Source organism: Crassostrea angulata, chromosome 8 (genome assembly GCF_025612915.1).
Source record: "Crassostrea angulata isolate pt1a10 chromosome 8, ASM2561291v2, whole genome shotgun sequence".
Lineage (NCBI taxonomy): Eukaryota > Metazoa > Mollusca > Bivalvia > Ostreida > Ostreidae > Magallana > Magallana angulata.
This window is the reverse complement of record NC_069118.1, coordinates 55,338,636-55,364,143: the sequence shown is the minus strand read 5'-3', so window position 1 is coordinate 55,364,143 and position 25,508 is coordinate 55,338,636. Positions and strand designations below refer to the sequence as shown.

Sequence of the window (25,508 nt, the reverse complement as noted above, 5' to 3'; positions counted from 1 at the left end):
TCTTTTAAAGAGTAAAATTAAGTATAGAAGTATCACATATCCTAGTAAAAAATGTTACAGACAATATATCTCATAACTAATTAAAGAATATCCAATAATAAAACCAAGCTAGGAAATCTCAATGACCTGAGGCCATACAAAATAATAAACAAATTGTCCCAAGCAGATGTATCTCATAAGGCTCTACAAAACATACTGAGTGAACATAGATTCTAACTTTCTTTAAGGCATTTCCCCACATAGATTCCCAATTAAACAGTTTAAGCTATATATAAACACAGTACTAAGTTATTATTTAAACATTTGAATAATCTTTCCATAGGTGCAAGAACACACCTCATGCTTATTTTTTCACAACATGCAACAGAAAACTATTGAAGCCAAGGGACTTGGACACGCTTTGAGCTCAAAATTTTCAATTTGATTTTCTATTTTTAATGTTTAGAATTGTTAATATGGGTAATTTTAATGCTTTGTCAAAATTTGAAAGTCAAATATTGAGTTATAAGCAAGATACAGAGTTTGGAGTTCTTTGTTTTGTAAAAAAAAAAAGAGCTTGCGCCTTATTATTGTGTTTTATTGGTATATAATTCAACCAAATGTTGCTTTCTTCTGTTGATAATATTATTTATGATCACATTGAATCAGTTTACCTTGTTTAATTGCCACAAGTGTTTTTGTTAAAGAAATGTTTATTCCATACTTTACATTTCTTGTAAACAAATATAAGACTCAAGCTTTGTTTACAAAACAATGAATTCTTAACCTCTGTTTCTCTCTTATAAATTGACTTCTAACATTAAATTTTTGTCTATCATTCATATTGCGCAGGTAAACCATTTTTTGCATAAAAGAAATATGAAATAAAAGTTTTATATAAAATCTTGTTCAAGTCCCTTTAACATTTACAAAAAATAACTCACAACATACATAAAACCAAAGAATTTATGTAATATGGGGCTGGGAGAATTATCACAATTTATGGATTTCAATTAAGGAATAAGGAATCATTCTTGGAGTATTATGAGGTGATCATTTTGGTCAGGCGTGATCAAATACAATAAAGTGTTAAAGATCCCACCCTGACCGAAATTATCACCTCATAATATTCAAAAAATGATTCCTATTAACATATATATATATATATATATATATATATATATATATATATATATATATATATATATATATATATATATATATATATATATATATATAATTTTTAGCAATTGTATGATGAAATATTTGAATGTACATAAGCAAACCCCCCTTGCGCCCCGATCATACAATATTTGAATTTATTGGACTGTATAGTACAAAATCAATACGTAGTGTTATCACAGGCAAAGACACTGAAAAATGTAAATATCAGTGAATAGCACACAAGTACTGACAATTATGTTTGAACAAGTATTCAAATAATAATTTTTACACAAGAAAATAATATATTCTTTTTTTTTAAAATAAGAAAATCATCTAGTATGAAAAACTAATCTTATTCCAGTTGCTCGACATTACAAAATACTTCATACAACATAGACAATGCACAAAAACTCCAAACTAACATTATATTATATTGTGTTACAGATTAATTTTCTTCTTTAACTGCATATACTTCGAATACATATAAGTTTAACTTACATGTAATACAACCTTTAGGTACATGTAACCCTCTACATAACTGTTGATTTCCCAATAAAGAAATCACAACAAACCACTATACAAATAAAGCAACTTATTCTTAATATAATAAATAATAAAATCTAACGCCTAAATGTCAAAGTTCATGGCACACAATTTTATCACCAAATTGAATGTTTATGGAATGTATTTATTGGATATCAGACATTGAAAACAAAACCCCCCCACAAAATAACAACATATTAAACCCTCCTTCAACACTTCACAAATAATTGACTGAAACACATTAATTGAGTACAACAAGGATTGCATATTGTCTAAAACCATTCAGAAACATTGACAAAGGCCACACCAATATAATTTTTCGTATTTTAAATAGTTTTGATATGTAAATCAAACAAGTATAAAAGATATAACCATCCACAAAAAATTATTTATATACCGCCTAAAAATTTTGCCTACAAAAAAAATAATTTTAATATTTAATCGCTCGCCTGCACGTTCCTTTTTTCATTGGATGTTCAATGAACAAGAAATTATATTGGTGTGGCCAAATTTACACATATTTTACCCAAGCTGGAATGAACACACAATATGTGTTAATAGAAATCAAAATATAACTCACACTAATGAAATAGGATGCTTCTACAACAAAAGCTAAATTGCTCACTGATATAACAGGGACATTAACTTACCCAAATTAAAGTATAAATTCTGATTATACAGTGCAAAGATTATATGTATAAAATAGTTTGTTAATAATTATGTCAGAATTTGAAATTTTCCTTGGAAGATATCGCAAAAGTTTTCATTGTTACAATTTAATTGCTGCATATCATACAAAAAAAGATCCTAGCTGAGAAAGTTTACTTGGAGAGAAAACTCAGAATTTCAAGTAATTTAAAATTCCATTGCTGTAAATTATAATTTTTATTACATGTACAGTAAAACTCGGTTATAGCAAAGTCCTATGGACCAGTGGATTTATTCAGTTATATCTGTAATTTATTAATTCTGTATAACGAATTTGTAATAATAAGTCCAACGATTTCCCTATATATATATATATATACCGGTATATATATATATATATATATATATATATATATATATATATATATATATATATATATATATATATATATATATATATATATATATTTTACATGTTTTCTTCAAGATGATTACCGGTTGTGGTTACTGAGGCATTAAATAAAGTACTTTCTTTAGAAACCTTAAATAAATGGATGGTAAACATATATCCTTTTTTGCATGTTTTGTGAGATTAAATTCATTCAAACAATGAGATTTCACTCTATCCATGTTTGCATTAAATGATCGAGTTTTACTGTACATGTCCTAAATAATGCATTTAAAACTTTGAGGTATTAAGTGAGAAAGTTGGTGCTATACTTAAAACTGTCCTAGTTTTTGACCCCGAGCATTCGGAACACCCAGGCATGTTTACATGGCATCGTCCCGTCAGCAAACTCGGGTAGCATGATGGTGATTCCTCCCTGTCCCCCGGGGGAGAACTTGACTTGTTGGCGGTATCCCAGCAGGTACACCACCCCAGAGCTGTCCATCTTTGGGGCCCCCAGCTGAAGTTTGCCGTTGGTTGGCCAGTCCAGGACTATAGCATAGACTGCCGTGGTACTGCTTATCTTAGTCTTGGTATACCTGTCCAATCAGAAAACAGCTGGTGCATTATGGGAGGAAATCAAATATCGGGTACATGCAATCGAGGTCAGAATTTTAGAATGTAATAATAACATCTCAGAATCTTATATATTGAACAACTTGTGTGTTTTGCGATGGGATGGAAGAAATAATGACGGACCAGATCGGGACTCCAACCTGGCCCCCTGAATGCACTAGTCCATGTACCTTTTGAGCTACCTTGCTATTACAACAAAATTTTGTACTATGGATGTCAGAAAATATTAGTAATGGAGACAAACAAGCAATGTTTGGATGACAGATGTTATAGGTATCGATGTACAAACATTTCATAACAAAATCAACAAGACGGAAGCAGCTGGGTGTCCGGACAATTGATGATTTTATCAAAGTGAGGAAAAAGAGGGATACTAACAACCCAGTCCAGCTAGAGCAGCTATCATCCCTTTAAAGTGAGGTGCAAAAAATTGTAAAGAAAATTGGAACATTCATCATGATTGTAAATAAAAAGTTGAAGGACTGCAAACCAAAATCAAGCATTGTGCCCAAGTTTACCTGTTGCCCTTTTACAGTTGATGAATATTGAATCTATGATAAGTGTACATGTTATATATTTGGAAGCTGAGGTAGGGGCTAAAAATTAAAATACTTATCACCATTAGCTGAGTTGTATCTCTTTATTCTCTAATACATTCGTTTTTGAAAGCATTTTTTTTTAATAGGCCTACTATATGTTTATTGTGATGCATAGACAGAACATATGCACAACTGAAAAAATTATATTTGTGCTTATATAAGTATAAGCAGAACCATCCGACTTTGGCGACAGCACGCGAACCATCGGACCTTGGTGACAGCAGGCGAACCACTGGACATTGGCAACAGCAAACAAACTATCGGGCCTTGGTGACAGCCAGCGAACCAATGGACATCGGCGACAGCAAAGGAATTACTGGACTTTGGTGACAGCAAGCGAACTATTGGACTTTGGTGTGTCAAACCATCGGGTTTGGAGCAGACCATCGGCATTTGCCTTGACCACCATACTTTTAGAGTCCTTCATACACATATCATTACATCCAGGCAATACATTAGCTGCAGGACTGTAGCTCCCGGTCTGAAAAAATTTGGATGGACGACCTGGGAGCTACAGTGCCTCCCATAGTAAAAAACTGCAATTTACGGCGCACAAAAAAAAGCGCTAGCTTTGGACTGATTAATCTCATTCACAATCTCATTCTGTACAAATATTTAATCCCAAAAAATTCCTCAGACATTTTACTGAAGATATTGTCACTTCACTTGCCTCTGATATTCTTATAAACAACATCCCCAGCCCTGTAAATTAAAGTGGTGCAAGTTTGTTTACATTTAAAAATGGCGATCTCGATGTAAATTAACATACTTCATTTTCCAAGGTCGGTTATCATGTTTAAGAGAAAGTCTGAGGCAAGTAAGGAGTAAATTTGCTGAAGAATTTATTGGTTCTATTTTTACAGAATTTGTGTGAAAATAAGGTTAAAACTAGCGCAATTTTTTGTGTGCCGTAAATTGAAGTTTTTTACTATGGGAGGCACTGTAGCTCCCAGGTCGTCCATCCGAATTTTTTCAGACTGGGAGCTACAGACCTGCAGCTAGGCAATACATGTACTTGAATATGACCAAAACATTTAAAAATTATTATAATAAGTAGGGATGGGACGATCCACCGTACACCGGTGCATCACAGTATTTATTTTGACGATATTTGGATTGATACATTTACCATTAATACAACGATACCTAAGCGAACTTTTTTTATTTTCCAAAAATATCCGAGCTTCATATATCGGCTATTTTTAGTCTGTGCGCCTAATATGAAAGTACAAAGATGGCGGAAAACCTTGTAAAGTTGTCAAAACTGTTAGGAAGCTAAATCTGAAGTGTGGACAACTTTTGGATTACTTGTATACATATGAAAAAGTAGTGTATATGAGACTTAAGTAATTTGTAAATTGTGCAACGCTCATTTTAAATATATCAAAATAACTTTGGACATGCGGTAATACATCAACAGATTGAATAAATTTTTAACCCTTATTCATGTTTTCATTTAGTTGCAATGTATCATGATATGTATCGTATCGCATCTCATGATTCGTGATATGTACCGAATCGGCTAAGTATAGAATCATCCCAGCCCTAATACTAAGTCAAAATTCAAAAAAAAATTTCCTTCAAATTTTTGCTTCTTTTAATAATTTTTATATTGATATTAAATGAAAGATTACAATTGATCATGCATGATCTTCAGATATAATTTAAAACTAGTGTTTTTAACATTTAGAAAACTATGTTCAAATATTTTATATCTAAAGACGTTATAATGTGCAATGCATTAATTAAGCTTCAAAATGAAAATTAAAGTGACTATTAATATAAATGATTGTGTAACTATGATGTAACTTACAACAGTCATTTTATTGTTGTAATAAATTTGCCCATGCATGCTACACAGAGAGTTATTGCACAAAGAATATCACAAATATCTTCAGACCAAAGATTCTTAGAGCACCTATTATAAGAATACACTCATCAGTCAAGGGACAACAAGCTGCTCTGCGACAAGCATTTTCATTGGCTGATCAATCACTGTAACACGCCTTGAAATACAAAAGTCCAAGCCCACTGGCAGGGCAACTCCTGTGGAGGTATCTGGGGTACCTCTAAGACGACCCCCTGGGGGTGTAGAGTGGTAAAGTTGACCGGACCTAAATCCTCCCTCCCCACAAGATACACGGTCGTCCACTCTGCTGTCTTTGGTACTCCTAGATGGACCGTTTTATTGGTGGGCCAGTCTAGAAATATTGCGTACAACATTTGTTCCATGCTTATCTTTAAAGATGTATACCTGTTCAAGAAAAATTTTGCTTCACTATGTGGAGGTGAACAGAAATTTGAAGATTTTAAAAATAGGTGTGTGAAAGTACAAGTAGCTGGGCATCACCAAAGGTAATTCCAAAGAATCCTCACTCAATTTTCATGTTGTTACCAACTGTAACATTCATGCACAGTACACACACAATACGAGAATAACAAACACTTAAGTCGCGAGTACAAGCTCTTTCATTTAATCATGGTTTCAAACAATACATGTACATACTGTAATTGTATTTAGCTCTCTAACTCTGACTTGTCTAGATTACGTACCTATTGTAATTGTATTTAGCTCTCTAACTCTGACTTGTCTAGGTTACGTGGTACTGTATTTGTATTTAGCTCTCTAGCTCCAACTTGTCTAGGTATACATGGTACTGTAATTGTATTTTGCTCTCTAAATCTGACTTGTCTAGGTTATGTGGTACTGTAATTGTATTCAGCTCTCTAACTCTAACTTGTCTAGGTTACATGGTACTGTAATTGTATTTTGCTCTCTAACTCTGACTTGTCTAGGTTACGTACGTACTGTAATTGTATTTAGCTCTCTAACTCTGACTTGTCTAGGTTACGTGGTACTGTAATTGTATTTTGCTCTCTAACTCTGACTTGTCTAGGTTACGTGGTACTGTAATTGTATTCAGCTCTCTAACTCTAACTTGTCTAGGTTACATGGTACTGTAATTGTATTTAGCTCTCTAACTCTGACTTGTCTAGGTTATGTACGTACTGTATTTGTATTTAGCTCTCTAATTCTGAATTGTCTAGGTGACATGGTACTGTTATTGTATTTAGCTCTCTAACTCTTACTTGTCTAGGTTATGTACATACTGTAATGGTATTTAGCTCTAGAGATATCTGACTTAACTATTAGTGCATGAAGACATTTGTATCCTTATGATAACAAATATGACTGGAATCCACACATTTAGGCAGCCATTAAAATGTTTTGTAATTTTTTGTAGACCGATCTCGATTTTTTTCCCGAAATTTTCTCCACACAATTTTTTTTTTTTTAAATAAAATAAAATGCATCGGGGTGGGCCATTTTCAGAGGGGCGGGTGGGGATGAGAATCTAAAAGTTAATTTTATGGGGCCTAACTCTGACTTAAAAACATTTCTTATTTCCTTCAAAATGGTTGTTCTATTGAAAAAATTGGGGGATTGGGGTGGTTTCTATTTTATTACATGTACATTTGAAAACCCATTGTGAATTGATGGAGTAGATTTTGTTTATAGGAGCTTTCATTCTGACTTACACTCTTCAATTTGACCACTTTTTGTGGCATCAGAGCAGAACTGATCCATATTTTTGTAAGGCTCCAAAAACTAGATTTTTCTTTAAAATTGATTTAAAAACTATGCAGAAAATATGTGACTATTGTAAAATACATGCAGCACTTCATGCCCTAATAACAGGGTTAGTAGAAGCATACACAGAGAAGCTTTGTATGTAAAATTCAAACCCATGCAGGCTAGAAATCTTTAAGTGCTATACCGTGGTTTCATTGACATTTGTGGGCATCAATTAGCATGGATTTTGTGCAAATCATAGTGGCAAAGATACGCAAATACTTTGCCAATTATGCTATAATCTGTCCCAAGATATTGCTTCCATCACTTTTTGGTGATTTTTAATAAAAATATGTCACATACCTGTCAATAAAATTCAATTGAAATCGATAAAAGGGAAAATATCCAAGATATCTTCATTGACACATAATCATTTTTCACTTGGAAAAATTCACAGGAACGAAAACAGATTTTTTACGGAGATTTATAATTGGGAATGTTCACATCTTTTCGGAACTCTTTAGGAACACCTCGCACAATTTTTCAATGTTATCATCCAGGCTATTTCATGGCTGATGCAATACAAATTCCACGTAGACTTTATGTTTTAGGTTGTTTATTGAAACCTGAAGTGGTAGAGGGGGAGTTTCAAAACCGATTATCTGGACTTTTTCATATTTAGTGGATGAAAGAAGATTGGGCGCAAAGGAATTCATGGTCATCGAAATATCAAGCAAAAAACAGTGGAAGCAGAAACTTGGGAGAGAGTACAGCATCAAAGCATTAAATATTCATTGCATATTGCACTTCTTTGAACATTTCATTTTGTGCATCGGTTTTAAATCAACAAATGTTGATGAAACCATGGTCAGACATGATGATATAAACCCATCACAGAGTTAAGCCCCTTACCAGACATTGGGGGTCACAGTGTCATTCTGGTAAGTCCAGGGATGACTTCCGTAAATAGCCTCTGAGTTGACCTTGAGCCACTGACCCAGTTCTCGCAGCCTCTCTTCAAACACAGGGATTATCTTTCCATCACTGGTAGGGCCTACATTCACCAGCATATTTCCACCACAGCTGAAAAAGATGTATATATACAGTACCGATCAGACCCAACCTAACAGAAAGTAAACCCCAACTAAACCCTGGGTTTACTTTCTTGGTTATTTCTGGGTTTACTAAAGTGGACCCAGAGTAAACCAAAAGTAAACCCAGAGTGGACATAAAGAGTAAACCCAGTCAGAAGTGTACCCCTGAAACAGACGCTAGTATTTGGAATGTACAAAGGACAGGAATTACAGACAGCAGGATCGTAGGATAAAAGACGGGTCTGCTTCGCACTTCAGTGCGTACAGTTGACCTCAAAAGCAATTTCCAAGTAAACCCAAAGTAAACCTAAGTAAACCCAAAGCAAACCCCAACTGGACCCAAATTTTCAAAAAGTAAACCCAGAGTAAACCCAAAGTATTTAACCCTTAGAGTAAACCGGGGGTTTGTTTAGGATTTACTCTGGTGTAAGGTTGGGTCTGATCCGTACTGTATTCTCCTGATAAAACAGCTAAAACAAGCATTCTGAGAGTATTGCATAAACAATACACGTCCCCTACTGGTTTTGTATTCCGGTATTTTATGAAAGCTTTGAAGCATAATTCTGATTCAGAATTATTGTTTTAAACGAGGCGTACGGACCAACAGATGGACAGAGAGATGCAGAGGAAAGCTAAAGTCCCCTCTGGTGAAATCGGTACGGGACTAATAAAATCATATATTTACATTTTCCAGTGTCTTTGCCTGTGATAACACTACGTATCGATTTTGTACTATATAACCCATAATACAAATGACGCCAAATTGAGGCGCCAGTGGGGTTTGCTTATTTATATTTAAATATTTAATCGTACGACTGCTTAAAATTATATAAATATAGGTAATAAGGAATCATTCTTTGAATATTATAAGGTGATAATTTCGGTTGGGGCGTGATCAAATCTATCATAAAGCCCTTCGGGCTTTATTGGATTTGATCACGCCCCGACCGAAATTATCACCTCATAATACTCAAAGAATGATTCCTTATTCCTTATATATTATCATTTCCTTGACAAAATAATAATTATGTTAAGCAGGACCCAGTGACGGTGGACCGTTGCTTAATATAGTACCGGTAGTACTATTCGTTATCCAGGTCCAATCAAGGGTGTACGTGGATATAAAGAAGAATGCCGTTTAACCTTAAATGCATACAGGAGGAGAGTTACTGCAGCTTGTACTATACTAAATATCCCATTATGCTTACACACATGGCTTTCTGAAGCCTCGTAGTTGTGATGTTTCTGGAAGAACATCATGACTTATTTATTTCATTTAGTTAGAGCTAATAACTCCAATACATTCATTGCAAGGTAATATTTATTTGCTTTAAAACATTGCTTTTTCTGGATTTTATTTAAGAATAGCCCATTGTTAAAATAAAAAGAAAAATACTGCATCCTTTTTATATGAGATAAAAAGAAAACATTATCGCCGCCCGACCACATCTGTTTTTGAAAATGTTGGCCTGAGAACCAAGAGATTTTTTATGGCCTTATATACCTGTGTGACAGTGCCTATTTATGGGTGGTATTTCTCTTTTTAAATTAATTGACAAGTACCTGACTGTCTCCACCAAAGTGCCAACAAGTTCATCTGTCGTCAAGAATTCTGAAAGCTTTGTGTTTCTACGGTAACCCCAAGACTGCTTATCAATTGTCATGGCATTTTCCCACTTCCTCTTCTGTAGTTTTCCTATGAATGCAAAAGTCCAAAGAGAAAACTTTCATAAAGAGTTAAGTTTTCATTGTATAAAGTTGCAAATACATGTATGTGTATCCATTAATGGGGAACAACTAACCTGGGTTATACCTATCAGAGCACGTCAGAAATCCTCCATGCTTGCACATGATCCCCTGACCCCACCTATCATTGGTCACCACAGAGTCTTTTACAGGGCTGTAAATGAACCAACAATCTTCAAATTACAGTCTTTTACAGAACTGTAAATATACCAACTATCTTCAAATTACAGTCTTTTACAGGGCTGTAAATGAACCAAAAATTGTCAAATTACAGTCTTTTACAGAATTGTAAATATACCAACTATCTTCAAATTTCAGTCTTTTACAGGGCTGTAAATGAACCAACAATCTTCAAATTACAGTCTTTTACAGAACTGTAAATAATCCAACTATCATCAAATTACAGTCTTTTACAGGGCTGTATATAAACCAACAATCTTCAAATTACAGTCTTTTACAGGGCTGTAAATGAACCAACAATCTTCAAATTCTTTGACAGGGTTGTATATAAACCAACAATATTCAAATTACAGTTTTTGACAGGGTTGTATATTAACCAACAACCTTCAAAAATTTGAACATTTCCTATACGAACATCTTAACACAAAGCGTTCTCTTCTAAAGGAGATAAATATAGTCTTAAATGGCCACGACCATCGAGCCTTCTTTAAATTTAGAAGGAAAATGTCCAATGACCTATCATTGTATAACCAGGCGATGAAGTTGGTAGAGTTCCAGTATGTATCTGGTGCTTCCCAATCACCATCCGACCAGATCACATCTGGTTTGTACCGGTTCACTATCTCGTAAAGCTCTGGCATAGTTTTGCTCTACAACAGTTTAAAAGTACCATACTAATTAATTTATCTGAATCTCTCACACAAACCTTTACCCTAATATATAAAGTTATCTTCCAATAAATTAAATGTCGAACAGCTTGTAATTATTTTATTAAATAAAGGAAGCCATCTTTCATAATTCCAGAATTGTTCATTTCATATTTTATCATAACAAGCAGAATAACAAAGTTACAAAGAAGAAATAGTTGATTTTGTTAAGGCAAAGAACTTTTCTCCTTTTTTTTCTCGTAGTTTTCAACGCTCAGATAATAATGGCGAGAATTTAGAAATCGCGCAGGGTGCTTCTCGCGAATTTATGCAAATATGAATTCTATGAATTTAATTAGGAATCTACTGAACTTACAGTACCAACCAGACTTAACTGTAAAACTACGTGTAGATTTGCTCTCCACGTGTATATGACTATATCTTGAATATGTTGAATACCCACCTCCACAAACTTCTGGGTCTGCCATTTGTTTGCTTTGTCTTGTAGATACAGGGGATGGAACCATTCAAACAGAGAGTGGTACAGTCCAAAGAACATGTCTGTGTTATTTCTGATGGCTGCCGCTAGCTCTCCTACAGACAGACACACATACAGTACTGTATACGTTTTTTACTTAATTATTCATCAACATTTATTTATTTGATAACATTGGTAAAATAAAATTTCACTCAATGAATGAATCGAAATATTCATTCATTTAAAGAACGTTAACTTCAATTCAATATTCTACTTAATTTTTGCTTTGACCAATTATTACCCCCTTCCCTAACCCCAACCTAATTTATAACCCCCTCCCCTCCCCTTCCCCCATCCTCTTACCGACAAGATCCCGGGCAGGTCCCACATCCTGCGAGTTCCAGTTGAATGAGTACCGGGAGGGCCAGTTGGTGAATCCCTCGTGATGTTTACTCGTTAGAACAATATATCTGAAAAACGCAATATCAATTATCACATATGAAAACCTTAAGGTGGAATGGAACACCTCCGATCATGACATATTCACATCAAAATAAACAATCAAATCAAGCATAATTTTAAATTAAAATGTTTTCTTCCTCGAAATTGTTATCTAACAAAGTAGCCCAGTGGGTTAAAGCAGTAACTCATGAGTTCAAATCCTGCTGGGGCTTTTAACATTGTTTTCTTAGTTTCAAAAAACTTTTTAAACATATTTTTTGGTCAAACATTGTAAAATTTGAAAACTTTTAAACAGTGAAAGTAATTTTTTTTATAATATCCTTTTTGAAAATGACCTTGGATCTAAACCTATTGTAGAAACAAAACTCTATACACAAACACAGAAAAGCTTATTTAAACATGTTGTTGTTTTATCTGTTAATTTACAACCAGAAACATTTTGTTTAGTTTCGGAAACGATAGTGTTGACAAGATGCTTCTTCCATTGATTTCCCCATTGTACATGTTATAAAAGGGAATAAGTTAGGCCTAACAAAAAAATTTGTGTGTTTCGGGTAACCCGACCTAACCTACAAAAATGGCCCGATCCTACCATTTTTAGACTGTTTTCCCCAGGCCGATTTTGCATGGCGGTACCGCCATTGAAGATCCCCCGCCATGCATCACACAGTGCCGCCATGCTTCCCGCTATGCATGTTTATTTCAAAGCAAAATTCTTTTTCCGATTATTACACATCTTAACTGTAATTAGTAGATATAAAGTTATCGTTTATCCGCTCAAACTTCAGAAAAACACTTGCACCCGCAGTGAGCGCAGTTAATTTCGACATCGATCTAAGCAATGGGGCACACGTGGTTTACGGTTTAAGAACTTAGCTTATGATTAAGATATATTTAAACTGAGTTTATTAATTGGTGATTAATGCATAAATAGGGACGTGATTACTTCTTGTTTTAATATAATGTGCTTTTTTCGACATCTCCGCCATTATCGAATGTTGTGGATTTTCCAAGATCTAAAACTAGCACAATGTTCACTCGATGGTGTTAGCTTGGATTCGATAGCTTGAACTCTTTATTTGCCGCAAGGATATTGGAAACTTGAAAAAATGTACACAATAAAGAAAAAAAAACTACAGTTATTTGCAGAAATGCACAGAAGCGATGTCACATGACTAGAAACATCGTATATTGTATGCCTATTAAAATGATTGACTGTACATACATGTAAACGGGGAAGGGGACTGGTGTCAAGATATCACAGAAACTTTCATATGAATTAACCCCCAATTTAAACAAGAAATATTAACTGCCCAGAATAAGTTGAATCAAGTTTGATGTAATTGTATGGACTTGTTCTGCCTATTTCTTGTTCAACACCCCCCTAAAAAAATCTCTTCTATAAGGAGTGGGAGTGGAGTGGGACAGAAGCTGATGTTGAACTGCCATGTGAATCTATATTTCTTGTGTTTTGTGAAAACTTGTGAGGACCAACCTCTTAAAAAACTGATTTTGCAAAAATGTTATTAGTTTTTCAAGAAAAAAACCCAGAAAAATTGTATATTAAATATACACAGATATGAAAATATAATTATGAATTGAAATGATACTTGTTGATGTAGATTTCATGAAAATGCATCGATTATAGTACATATCATGTGGTACGTTTCATCAAATGGTTATATTTTTACACACAGTGATTTTGCCGGCTTAGGCGCTTTAATGCCGCACCGCGCACTTACTCTGACAAACTTCCCCCCATGCTTCAAAAATTTTCTGGGGAAAACACTGTTAGATGTCTGATTTTATCTGATTGTGAATTTTATCTTATTTCCAATAAAAATTACGTTTTTAAATATAAAACAAAGAAACATTCTTATGATTCATACAAAAAAAATATGATAAAATAAAAAAAAATCCCTACCTACCTAACCTAATTTTTTCATCAGTTTTACCCTAAACACACAATTTATTTTTTTAGGCCTTAGTAAAAACATAAAACTGTCGTAGGAATCAGCTGTGACACCTTTAACATGTTTAAGTTCATGGATTATTTTCACATCTGCTCTTACAGTGAGATAAAAGTCAAATAAACTCATCTACAAGCACAGAATTAATAGCCCAAACAAGGATCTGCTTATAAACCAAGTCCATCCATATACAAAGGTTTATTCTCTGGCATCACATTAGATATGACCCCTGTGAATCATCTACATCTACAATGTATGTTTATCAAACATGTACCGGTAAAATATAAGCTTAATCATGTCAATTCTACGCCAACATGCTAGATATACCCCTGTGAATCATATTACACATAAGTAGAAGTGAAATTTCACTATCAATTATCCTTCCCATGCATATAATATTGTTTTCGTTTCCATGTATGGTACAATGACTACTGGTATATAATTCTAAAGTGTTTGAAAACATGCAAGAACTGTCAAATATACAATTTAAGAAATCAATAAAAGTTTTTAACCTCATTCCCATACACATTTTGAACAGATATTCGACATCAACACAAAAAAATCCTCACACATTTTACTATAGTCTGTCCCAAGATATATATGCAGCACATTTGAATGATTTTTTTATAAAAATACACATACCTGTGAAAGAAGTGCATTTGAAATAGCTGAAAGGAATAATTTCCAAGATAATTTCAGTGACATTTATCATCTTTCACTTGTAACAAAAAAGATTCCTTACGAAGATATATAATGGGGAATGTTTACATCTTTTCTCCATTAGGAATACACTCAGAATACATTGCGCAACTTTAAAACGTTATCATCCGGGCTTGCTGCAATACAAAATCCCCGTACACATCACATTTTTTAGCATTGTATTGAAACCTGATAAGCTAACAGGGGCGTTTGGACTGAGAAATCTTGGAAATTTTTCATGCTTTTGAATGAACATTGTTTGAACCCTGGGGTATTAATAAATATTATGCAATTAAGGAAAATGTGAAATCTAGGATATCTTGGGACAGAGTATACCTCTAGATGTCTTTTATAAACTTACCTCTAAATTTTCAACAACCCTGTGTAAAAACTGTATCCTTCATGTAATATGATTTATCAAAGATTCTTCTGACTCTCACCTCTAGTTGCTTTTATACAGTGACATGTGTAGGGGGAGCCTTCCCCCAAACATTTCACAATTATTATAATAAAGTGGCCAAAGTTTACAGACAGAGGAATCTCGGATTAACTTGGGATCTGCTCATGAATTTAATTTAGATATTTAAGGTACTTCACTCTCTGAGGTCAGTAAGTGAGTTTAAGAGAAAGTCTAATTAAGGCAAGTAAGTAATGATGATACCTGCAGTGGTAAAATGTCCAAGAAATTTTTGGGCAGAGCGTCATTAAGCATTTCCACACAATATGTGTTGGAAAATAAACAAAATTAAATATTCAGTAACCCATTCAGCATAAGTTTTTTGTTTACTTATTTGGCCCCACCTGTGGCGCCCGGTAATGGTATATAGAGCCATGAATTTCACAATTTAGATTCCCCTTACCATAAGAATACTTCACACCAAAAGCCTTTCAAGATTTCAAGAAGTTAAATGAAGAAAAGATGTCCACATTTCCCATTATAGATCTGTTTTCTTTCCGGTGAATTTTTCTCAGTGAAAAATGATAATGTGTCAGTGGAGATATCTTGGATATTTTCCATTTCAATAAGTTGATTTCAGTTGCACTTTTTTCACAGGTATGTGTATTTTTATTTTAGGGTAAATTACTTTAAAATATGGATTTTAAGCATGCGTTCGACTTGAAAATGACCCCAAAAAAATCAATTTTTAGGGAAAAAATCAACTTCTTAAAATTTTACCGCTGTTCATGAAAATAAAAGTCCCTGCAGGATTCGAACTCGGGACCTGCGAGTAGGTAGACCGATGCAATACCCACTGCACCACAGAGATAGACAATGATTATATTATTGGCGATATAAACAGTTTCACAATGCCCTAAAATTGCCATGTTGTACGTGACGTACCAATATCATAAAAAGTAGAAGTCAGGGGGTGTCCGCCAAGTTCCTTTTAAAAATAAATCGTCCAAATGTGCTGCATAAATATCTTGGGACAGACTATTTAAACATGGACAATAATGTGTTTCGTGTGTCATGTGCCAACAACTGTGTTCCTTGCTCAACCTTATTGCCCAGCTGATGTCAGATAATTATATATGTGTGTCATGTTTAAATAATTTAGGTTACACAGAATATGGTTGCATACATGTGACCATGCAAGCTTACTGTATGCTGCATATAGTATTCTCTTTTGAGAAGTGGACAGGCATCCATGGATGTAGGCTATGCCTGTCCACTTCTCAAAAGAAAATATGCATATAGCAGCTGCATAATCATACTTAGCAGCTGCTTAGTTAATACTTACTGCGCCCCAGAGGCTTGAAAAATGTCCGCCCATTCGGATGCATTAAAAAACTCCGCTTTGAAATTTTTGGCAAAATCAGCGTAGGTGAAATCCGGAGGATAGTTGGCTTTCATGAAGTCGACAACGGTTTTGGTTTTGGCACCCTCCCAATCCCACCAGAACCATTCTGATTCTACTGACGGGACGGAAAATACCCCCCAGTGTATGAAGATCCCTATCTTTGCGGCATCGTACCAAGCAGGCAGAGGGCGAGAGTCGAGGGAATCCCAGTTTGGTTCATATCTCACTGACACAACAGAAATAATTGTCAACAACAGAAAAGCGAGCAACACATGATACACCATTTTCCGCGCCATATTCGATTCATGTGACCAAACATCTCATCACGTGAATCATGAATCGGCAAACCCATGGACCCAAATGGCGATGCAAATGGAAAATAATCACAATCAGATCAATGTTATAACTAATTTATGATGAATTACATTATGAAATTATTTTGTAAATAATTCTATAAGGGGATAGTGTACGTTATCGGACACGTACAGTGGCGGATTGAAGGGGGCGGGGGCACCGGCCCAGCCCGCGCGAATTACAGTCAAGTCGTACCCAACCCGACTCGCACCCAAACCAACTCGTACCCAAATATTTGAGTACGATTTCACTAGTCAACTCGTACCCACGGGGAAAAAATATATTTATACTAGGAAAATAAAATGAATGGCTTTTATTCGTATATTGTTATGTTTTGTATATTATCGATAACATTAATATGCGAATTGTATAACAAATTTAAAAGAATTTGTTATAAAAATCTGGTATACTATAGTTCTGTACTTGAATGCGGACGGATCATGAATGGTTATGAGCAGGTTAACTATCATCAATTAAAATTAAAATTAATTGCTTTATGTGATTCCGTTCAACCGATCAACCAATGAGTTTGTCAGCACAAAATAAACATGCTGCTCATAATTAAGAAGAAACACACATTTTCATCACTTTTGGTAGATCAACATGGTTCGAAAGAGGTGTGTTTCCTGCAAGAAAACGGTAAGTAAATCACTATATTAGATATTGTTTAACTTTTATAATCAAAACATATTTTTTGAGTAATCAAATGGATTAGGCAACAGGCAAAGTTAATTTAAAGTTAAATAAAACATAAATAAAAAACATAACATATGAATGAAAACTATTGTATTTTATTTTCCTAGTATAAATATATTTTTCCCGTGGGTACGAGTTGACTAGTGAAGTCGTACTCAAATATTTGGGTACGAGTTGGTTTGGGTGCGAGTCGGGTTGGGTACGACTTAACTTGATTCCGCCCGCGCCCACTAAATTTGTCAAAATAAAGTAAAATCATCCTCCTTCTGGCAAAGAAAATGTACAATTAACCTGCGAGTCTTAATTATCAACTCTTGAAAACTCATGGGGTTTCTATACCAGGCACGTAGCATCGTTTTTGAAAGTGGGGGGGGGGGGGGCAGACTCATCCAAAATAATCTTGACAAGCTTAAAAAAAAAAAAAAAAAAAAATTACTATCCAAAATCCTGAAAATTCTAAACCGTTGGGGGGGGGGGGGGGAAGAAAAAGTTACTTTTAACTTCAGTGAACTTATTTTCAATCCAAATTTTTACATGGTCCCTTAAAAGTGGGGGGGGGGGGGGCAACTCCATCTTAATTCAATTTTTTGTATACATGTAGATTTAAGAAAAATCTTTGCTGCCCAAAAAAGTGGGGGGGGGGGGGCAGGCCAACCTCCCACCCCCCCCCCCCCCCCCCCCCCGATGCTACGTGCCTGTATACATTGGACTATTTTCAACGGAGTAGTATGAAGAAAACAGAGAAAAAATAAAGGGAAATGCTTCTTATATTTCCTTATACTTCTGCAAGGCAGGGGTTATTGATGGGATTACCTGATGACTGCCCCAAACCTCAAAAAATTGTAAACAATTAGGCCTAATTGTTTTACTTTAAGTATAGTCACGAGAAGATATATCACAAAAGTCTAAATTTGAAGGCTTCATTTTTACCCTACAAAATCTCTAGAATCCAGGAGCATTTTTTTAAAGGGGGGGGGGAGGCATTAAATTTTTCTTTAATGCTATTTTGTTTAATAATTTTTACATCCTCCGAGAGAGTACATGTGTGTGTGGGGGGGGGGGGGGGGGCTAACCTTCGTTCACGTGAGAGAATTTGGTCTCGGAATATTCGAAAATCTGTTCAAAGAGAACGAGATTTTTTGAATTTACCGGGTGGCAGTAAATACAAAATTTACAACATTATATTTTGTATTTACTGCCACCCGGTAAATTCAAAATTTACAACATGACAGAATATTAATTGATTTATTTAAAATTAATGTTAGTTAATTAACCTCTCCCAATCCGCGTATTTTACGATGCATGGACGCTGTATTTTATACGGATGGAAGGGGGTGGGTTGGATGGTGACAAAGAAGTTGATGGACAAATTCAAAGTAATCTGACTATTTAACAAACTATTGAGTGTTTCCTAATATAGAGATAACGATTATAATTTAGTTTCTTTGATATAAGAACAACACATTCAAGCTAGCTATAGGAACAGGAACGTAGCATCAGCAGGGGAGGGGGGGGGGGGGCACCCCAACCCCACTTTTGCTCGGAGCAAACATTTTTTTTTTATTTACACATGAAAAAGTAAATTAACATGATATCCCCCCCTCGCTTTTTGGAAGCATGTAAAAATTGAATTGAACGGGAGAAAATAAACAGTAAAAGTAATGATATATGAAGCTACGAATTCGGATTTTCATGATTTTGATCATGAGAAGTTCCCATTTTCAAAAATGATGCTACATGCATATGCCTGAGGATTACCTCACATATTTGACTGCAATATCGAAATGAAAACAAAATCTGCTGCATTTTCAAGTTTAAAATGTCAGCAATGTGTGCCTGTTTGTGTGTGTATAAACTGTAATTAAAGTAAGTATTGTGTTGTTATTTACAAAGTACAGAAAGTAAGGTGGTAACTTTTATTTAACAGAGAGAGAGAGAGAGACAGAGAGAGAGAGAGAGAAAGAGAGAGAGAGAGAAGAGAGAGAGAGAGAGAAAGAGAGAGAGAGAGAGAGAGAGAGAGAGAGAGAGAGAGAGAGAGATATCGATCCCCAATTAACAACAAGGTTAATGGTGTATCCCCTTCCCTCTCCACCCCTAATACATACTGGAAGGCTTTATCACACCTGCTGTCAAATTTAAACGGCCGTGTATACACGAGAGCTACTGTTGGCGTGTGTATGTATGTAACAACAATACACACAGGGGATGTTATAATTATTGTAAAGGGATTCTTATCATACCTTTAATCAATATTTGGAAAGCATTCACAAATTTAGGTGTAATTATGAATAAAAATATTTGTAAAAATTTTAAGGCATCTAATCTATTCTTCGCCTATTACATTTATTGCAAGTTCAATTTTCAAATTTTCTCTGGCTGTATTTATAACATTATATCATCTAGTTTGTACATTAGTTTGGAATTTTTCATTTATTTCCACCTATAAATTGGACTAGTAATGTTAATATAAGTGTTAAGATTTGAATTGTTAATTAAAGAATATATTCCAAGTTCAGGTACGTAGGATCGTTTTTAAAACTGTGTATACATGTAGCAAGTAATTTGAATCACACATATTTCTCCTTTATAGTATTAATTTAAGTTAATGGCTATTTTTTTAACGAAATACAGTGAAATGTATTTCAATTTCTGTTTTAATATTATTTTACATGAAAGTAATTTGGAAAGTTTCTGGTCAAAACAGCTAGTGGATTTAAGGCTATCTGATCACTAAGAGGTATACACATATTTCTGTACACTGTACGGTTTTCGTTAAGAGGGTTCGATGGCTGTCGCCATTTTTAGGCTGTATCGATCTCTTTTAACCCCCTTCCCCGCAGTAACGCACTTCTACGCATATACCGTTGCCCCACAATCACGCATTTTGACGCATATACCGTTTCCCCGCAATCACGCAACTTCAAGGAATTTTCGTTGTTGAATGTTACGGCTCCGATAACTCGTAATTTATTGTTTTATGTATCAAAATATATTGATGGCAGGCACGTAGCATCGGGGGGGGGGGGGGGGGGGGGGCGGGGGGCTGCCACCCCCCCCCCCCCCACACACACACACACTTTCTCGCAGCAAATAATTTTTTTAAATTTACATATAAAAAATTGAATTATCATGGGGTTGTCGCCCTCTTTTTTTTTGCTTGTCAAGATTTTTGGACGAGTCTGCCGCCCCCCCCCCCCTTTCAAAATCGATGCTACGTGCCTGGATGGTATTAAAATAAAAGATTAATGTAATTAAGTTATGTCATTTACATTCATCTTTTGCAAATAATATTTTTTTCATTCTTGAAATGTCATAGTTGCCGGATTAGTTCACTTACCGTCGAAGGTATTTAATTCACGAATAGTATAGTATAGTTTATTAGCTCAAAACCACATGGTTTATAGGCATTGTATAAATACATGTAAATACATAATCAATGTATACTGGATGTACATTAACAATAAATAAGTTAATTTTACTTACTTTTTACAATCAATTTATTAATTTGTTAAAAAAATATGTAAATATAAACAATAGAATTCTTTCTTTGATTACCCATGCAGGTTATGAAGGTGTTCGCAGAAAGAAATTAAATAACCCGCTAACGCGGTTTATCAATTTTTTTCCCTGCAATTTCGCCATTTTTCTATCCCGCATGGATCGCCAACGAAAACATTTTATTGTTTAAATAAATTCAAGACCAGATTTATGTCACACCTGATGCTACATCTAAATGTAAAGGTCCTGTCACACCAAGCTGCGTCCCCACGGCGTGTTCACGGCGTTGTAAAATTTATGGAATCGCCGTAGGATCGCAATGAAAATTCAGAAAAAATGTACAGTTTTATTTGAAAATTTTACAAGTGGAGATCACGGCGTCCTGGCGGCGACCGATGCGTTCTTACGGAGCTCCCACGGCGTGTAACTGCGTTTCCACGGAGTTCTATTTGGCGATTAACTGCGCTCTCGCTGAGTCTCCGCCGAGCGCTCATGACGTGCTAAGAGTTTTCACCGCGCGTCCACGGCGTGCTCTGCGCGCTGACTGCGTGCACAAGACGTTCTTTACTTCTTGGTAGGTTAATATTAATTTGTACAATTGTATGGGAAAACAAACAAGAATTTACAACTAGTAAATAAATGGTTTGAAATTGTTCTGATTTTATGAAAAAGGTGCATTGTGATTGAAACATAACTACTTCTAAACAATTTGTGAAGTACTCTTAAGTAGTCAGGTCTACAAAAAAAATCCGTTATTAGTTGTTAGAAAACATAGAAAAGATGTGAAAACATCAGAACCAAAGGGGTGGCATGAATTCCATCTACGTCCATTGATTGTCTTGGAATATTAGCAAATGCTACTTTTTACATAGTCATGTACATCAAGTTTGATAAATATTACATATCTTGCTATTGTACAACAGCCATTTTTCGAGTTTTCGTGGTCTTGATGACAACGCACTAGAAACGCCGTGGGAGCGCGGTATAAACGCAGAAGAAACGTCACGAGAGCGCGATGAACGCAGCAACAGCTCTTTGGGGTCGCTGTGTGAACGCAGCCAAATGAAAAACAACTTGTTCAAACGCCGTGGATGCGCAGTGAGAGCGCGATAGAGACGCAGTGAGATCCCAAAGGACTCCGTGAGGTGTCCGAGCAAGCGCAATTGACTTATCACTGCGTCTATACTGCGATTAGCTGCGTTCCTTGAGCGCGCCGACGGAGCTCTCGTGGCGCTGTCGGGGATCTTACGGCGCTGTCACGGCGACCTCACTTCGCTTCTACGGCGTGTTAATCAGAACGCAGAGCCACGGCGCGTACTTTGTGCATGTTCAAAGTGCGCACCGTCGCATGGCGTTCTAAAATGTTCAAAGCGATTCCACCGCGACGGACGAAGATGCTGTTGCGTTGTTATGCCGCTGTAGGAGATTCTACTGCGTTTACATTGGCGTTTTACATTATTTAAGGACGCAGCGTGATCGCCGTGAGGACGCAACTCCGGTATGACAGAGGTTAAATCCATTTCAACATTTTTTATTGATGAAGAAATAAAAACATTGGATATCCACACTCAAACACCCAAACACGCGCGCACATCATCTTACAGATGGTACGCATATCCAGAAATTCTAATTTGTTTTATGGTATGTATATCTGTATTTGTAGGAACGCATATTATAGGAGTTTTCATTTATGGAGGAAATAACAATTAATATGCAGGTTTAGTTTATTTTATAAGTCGCTACAGGTGTAGACCGAAAAGCCCTTCAATCACGTATGTTTTACCCGCTGAAATAAGACCTGAATAAATAACTAGAGCAGTGTAATCTTCCGAACCTGCAGAGCTTGTCGCATTTCATGATATGCGTACCATTTGGTACGCATATCGGCTTAAAGCCTAGTACCACTGACTTTTTTTCTTCTGGATTTTTAGTTAAGTCGTGAAAATGATAATCGTAAATTAAAACTGTTTAAAACATATTTCCGTTTTGTCATGATGCCCATTTTTGAGTGCACATGTATAATTTGTTGGTCAAGGAAACTAATTCCGTTTTGTCATGATGGCCATTGAACTGAACTTTATTTATTTTACAACGACTGATAAACAAGTTCTACAACTTACATTAATATCTTTCGTTTGCACAGATGTTAGCGCGAAGGGGTCAATTGTGTAGAAGAAAAGCCGGAGTACCCGGAGAGAACCCACGTGTCCAATCGGGCAACCGCCAAACCATATCACATACAACCACCGTCGATCACGGGGATCGAACTCGGGTCGCAGCTAGCGGTGATAAGTGAGTGATGGCCATTTTTTGACTGAACATGTATATTTTGTAGGTCCATAAAATAGTTCCCTTTTGTCATGATGTCCATTTTTAGATTTATTTATTTTTTTTTGCACATGCATATTTTGTAGGTCCAATGAACTAAATAATTTCCTGAAATCCAAAGCTCGTTTGTCATCTTAAAGATCTACGCAAGGTAAGTATCTCATGATCATTCAGGAATTTGTTGAAAATTTTTGTCAGATATTGAATGTCACTTTTTTCCGGATGCCTAAATGGAGTATTTCAGAAATGAAAAATGCAAAAAAAAAAATAAAAAAAATAATGATAATAATAATAATGATAAATAAATTCAACTCAATGTAGCGTACATATCAATCTTGTTGGATTGTTTTAATTTTTGTGATTAATGAGTTTAGTATTAATAACGTAGATGTCAATATGAATTACTGGTCAAAGAGAGATAACTTCAATATATCAGACATTTTTCTAGAGAGAGTATATGAAAATTTTGATTTGTGTTGACTGAATAAAATACTTGTTTACTTCTGTGAAAATCCGTACAAATATTAAAAAGGACAATATATTTCACAGTATGACCCCCCTTCCCCCTTAACTCATGAGTCAATTGCTTATTACAACATATGTATTAAATGATGTCCGAATGAAATAATAATGTCATTGTTAAGCCGCACCATTGCAACATTCACACTAAGAAGATGGGCGAAGGTGGGTAATTTTAAGCCCATAAAAGTGAATATATAGGACAATTAATTGTAAATAAAAGGCATATAGCAACGCACTGAACGGGGAGCTCACATGTTTGCAATTCACAGTATGGCTATACAAAAATGTCCCTCCACTTTTCTGTAACTGTTAAAAATGTATTGAAATTATTCATCAAAAAGCATGATATAAATCACTGTAATAAAGTTTTCAGTTGTAAATAACAACCCCCTTCCCTCCAACAACACCCCCGAATATAAATTTCGAATTTTTTTTATTTTTGCACTTAAAGATTTTTAGGGGTATGGCTGCCCTGTTCAACTTCGAATTCGAAGCAATGCTCTTTGCCCAAAAATACTCATTTTCACTAGATTTACGTTGTCAACTTTGTATTTTTATTTTCAATTCACGGCTCATTATCCAAACAAAATACCGGGAAACGACGAGAGCAAAACCACGGCTTAATATGAAATTAATAAATCGTAATCAATAGATTGTGAACTACTTGTTTGTTCTAGAATATCCAGCTAAACATCTGTAAGAGTTAAATGAAAATGTTTGTGTCTCTAATTTTGCGCGTCTATCTTTAAAACAGTGAGCTTTTAGTAATGGCGATTACTTGACCTACTCCTTAAGATTTCGATGTTTTATTTTAAAACTAATCATAACTGTTATATACCTTTATAATAAAATACTAGTAATTAAAATAATACTGTGGTTAATATCTTGATTGTAGAAAACCACAATCTTTCCTGAGTGGAAGGCACTGTCATGAATGTCTTATTTCAAAACATGCTTATTTTTTTTTAGTAATGTTCAATGCAAGAAATAAGTGGCTTATTTTGAAAACCGGCTTATTATCAAATCCGGCTAATTCTCAAGGTTTTAAGGTATTGATAATATATGCGCGGATCTAGAAGGGGAGGGGGTGAGGAGAGTCCAGTCCCCCCCCCCCCCCTCCCCCCGCAAAATTTAAATTTCTTTATATCTACAAAATAAAATTGCCAAAAATAAGCCTCAGAACCCCCCCCCCAACTCATGTACGTCGAACCCCCCCCCCCCCCCCAGGGGAAAAAATTCTAGATCCGCGCATGTAATAACTAGTATATCCATATCAACGTCTTCAAATAGTGCCACATTTCAGAAACTCAAAGCCGAGTATTTCATGCTTTTATAATTGAAATAAGGCAATGTAATTCAACAAATGGATGACGCGATGAATTTTTTCGTTACAATAAAACATTCAACCAAACGTTTCAGGAAAATAAACAAGAGCCCATGGGTCTTGACGGTCACCTGAGTACATGTACTATAGCCCTTGGCTGAACCTTTCAGGTAGTCT

The 25,508-nt window shown here is 35.3% G+C and overlaps 1 protein-coding gene and 1 pseudogene across 2 annotated transcripts; one reads left to right on the top strand and one right to left on the bottom strand.

Moving 5' to 3' along the window:
- Positions 1–25,508, top strand: part of LOC128158154 (tripartite motif-containing protein 2-like) — a 275,172-nt pseudogene that overhangs the window by 146,778 nt on the left and 102,886 nt on the right.
- Positions 2,779–16,922, bottom strand: LOC128158126 (alpha-L-fucosidase-like). 2 transcript variants are annotated; one of them, XM_052820867.1, is made up of 8 exons: positions 16,550–16,922; positions 12,040–12,146; positions 11,662–11,792; positions 11,068–11,201; positions 10,428–10,525; positions 10,189–10,321; positions 8,444–8,614; positions 2,779–3,321 (listed from the first exon to the last, which is right to left on the bottom strand). In XM_052820867.1, the coding sequence occupies exons 1-8, from the start codon at positions 16,903–16,905 to the stop codon at positions 3,066–3,068; spliced, it is 1,386 nt and encodes a 461-aa protein (XP_052676827.1). In that variant the 5' UTR covers positions 16,906–16,922; the 3' UTR covers positions 2,779–3,065. The 2 variants fall into 2 exon arrangements, with proteins under 2 accessions (XP_052676827.1, XP_052676826.1); XM_052820866.1 differs by lacking the exon at positions 2,779–3,321 and adding an exon at positions 5,540–6,211.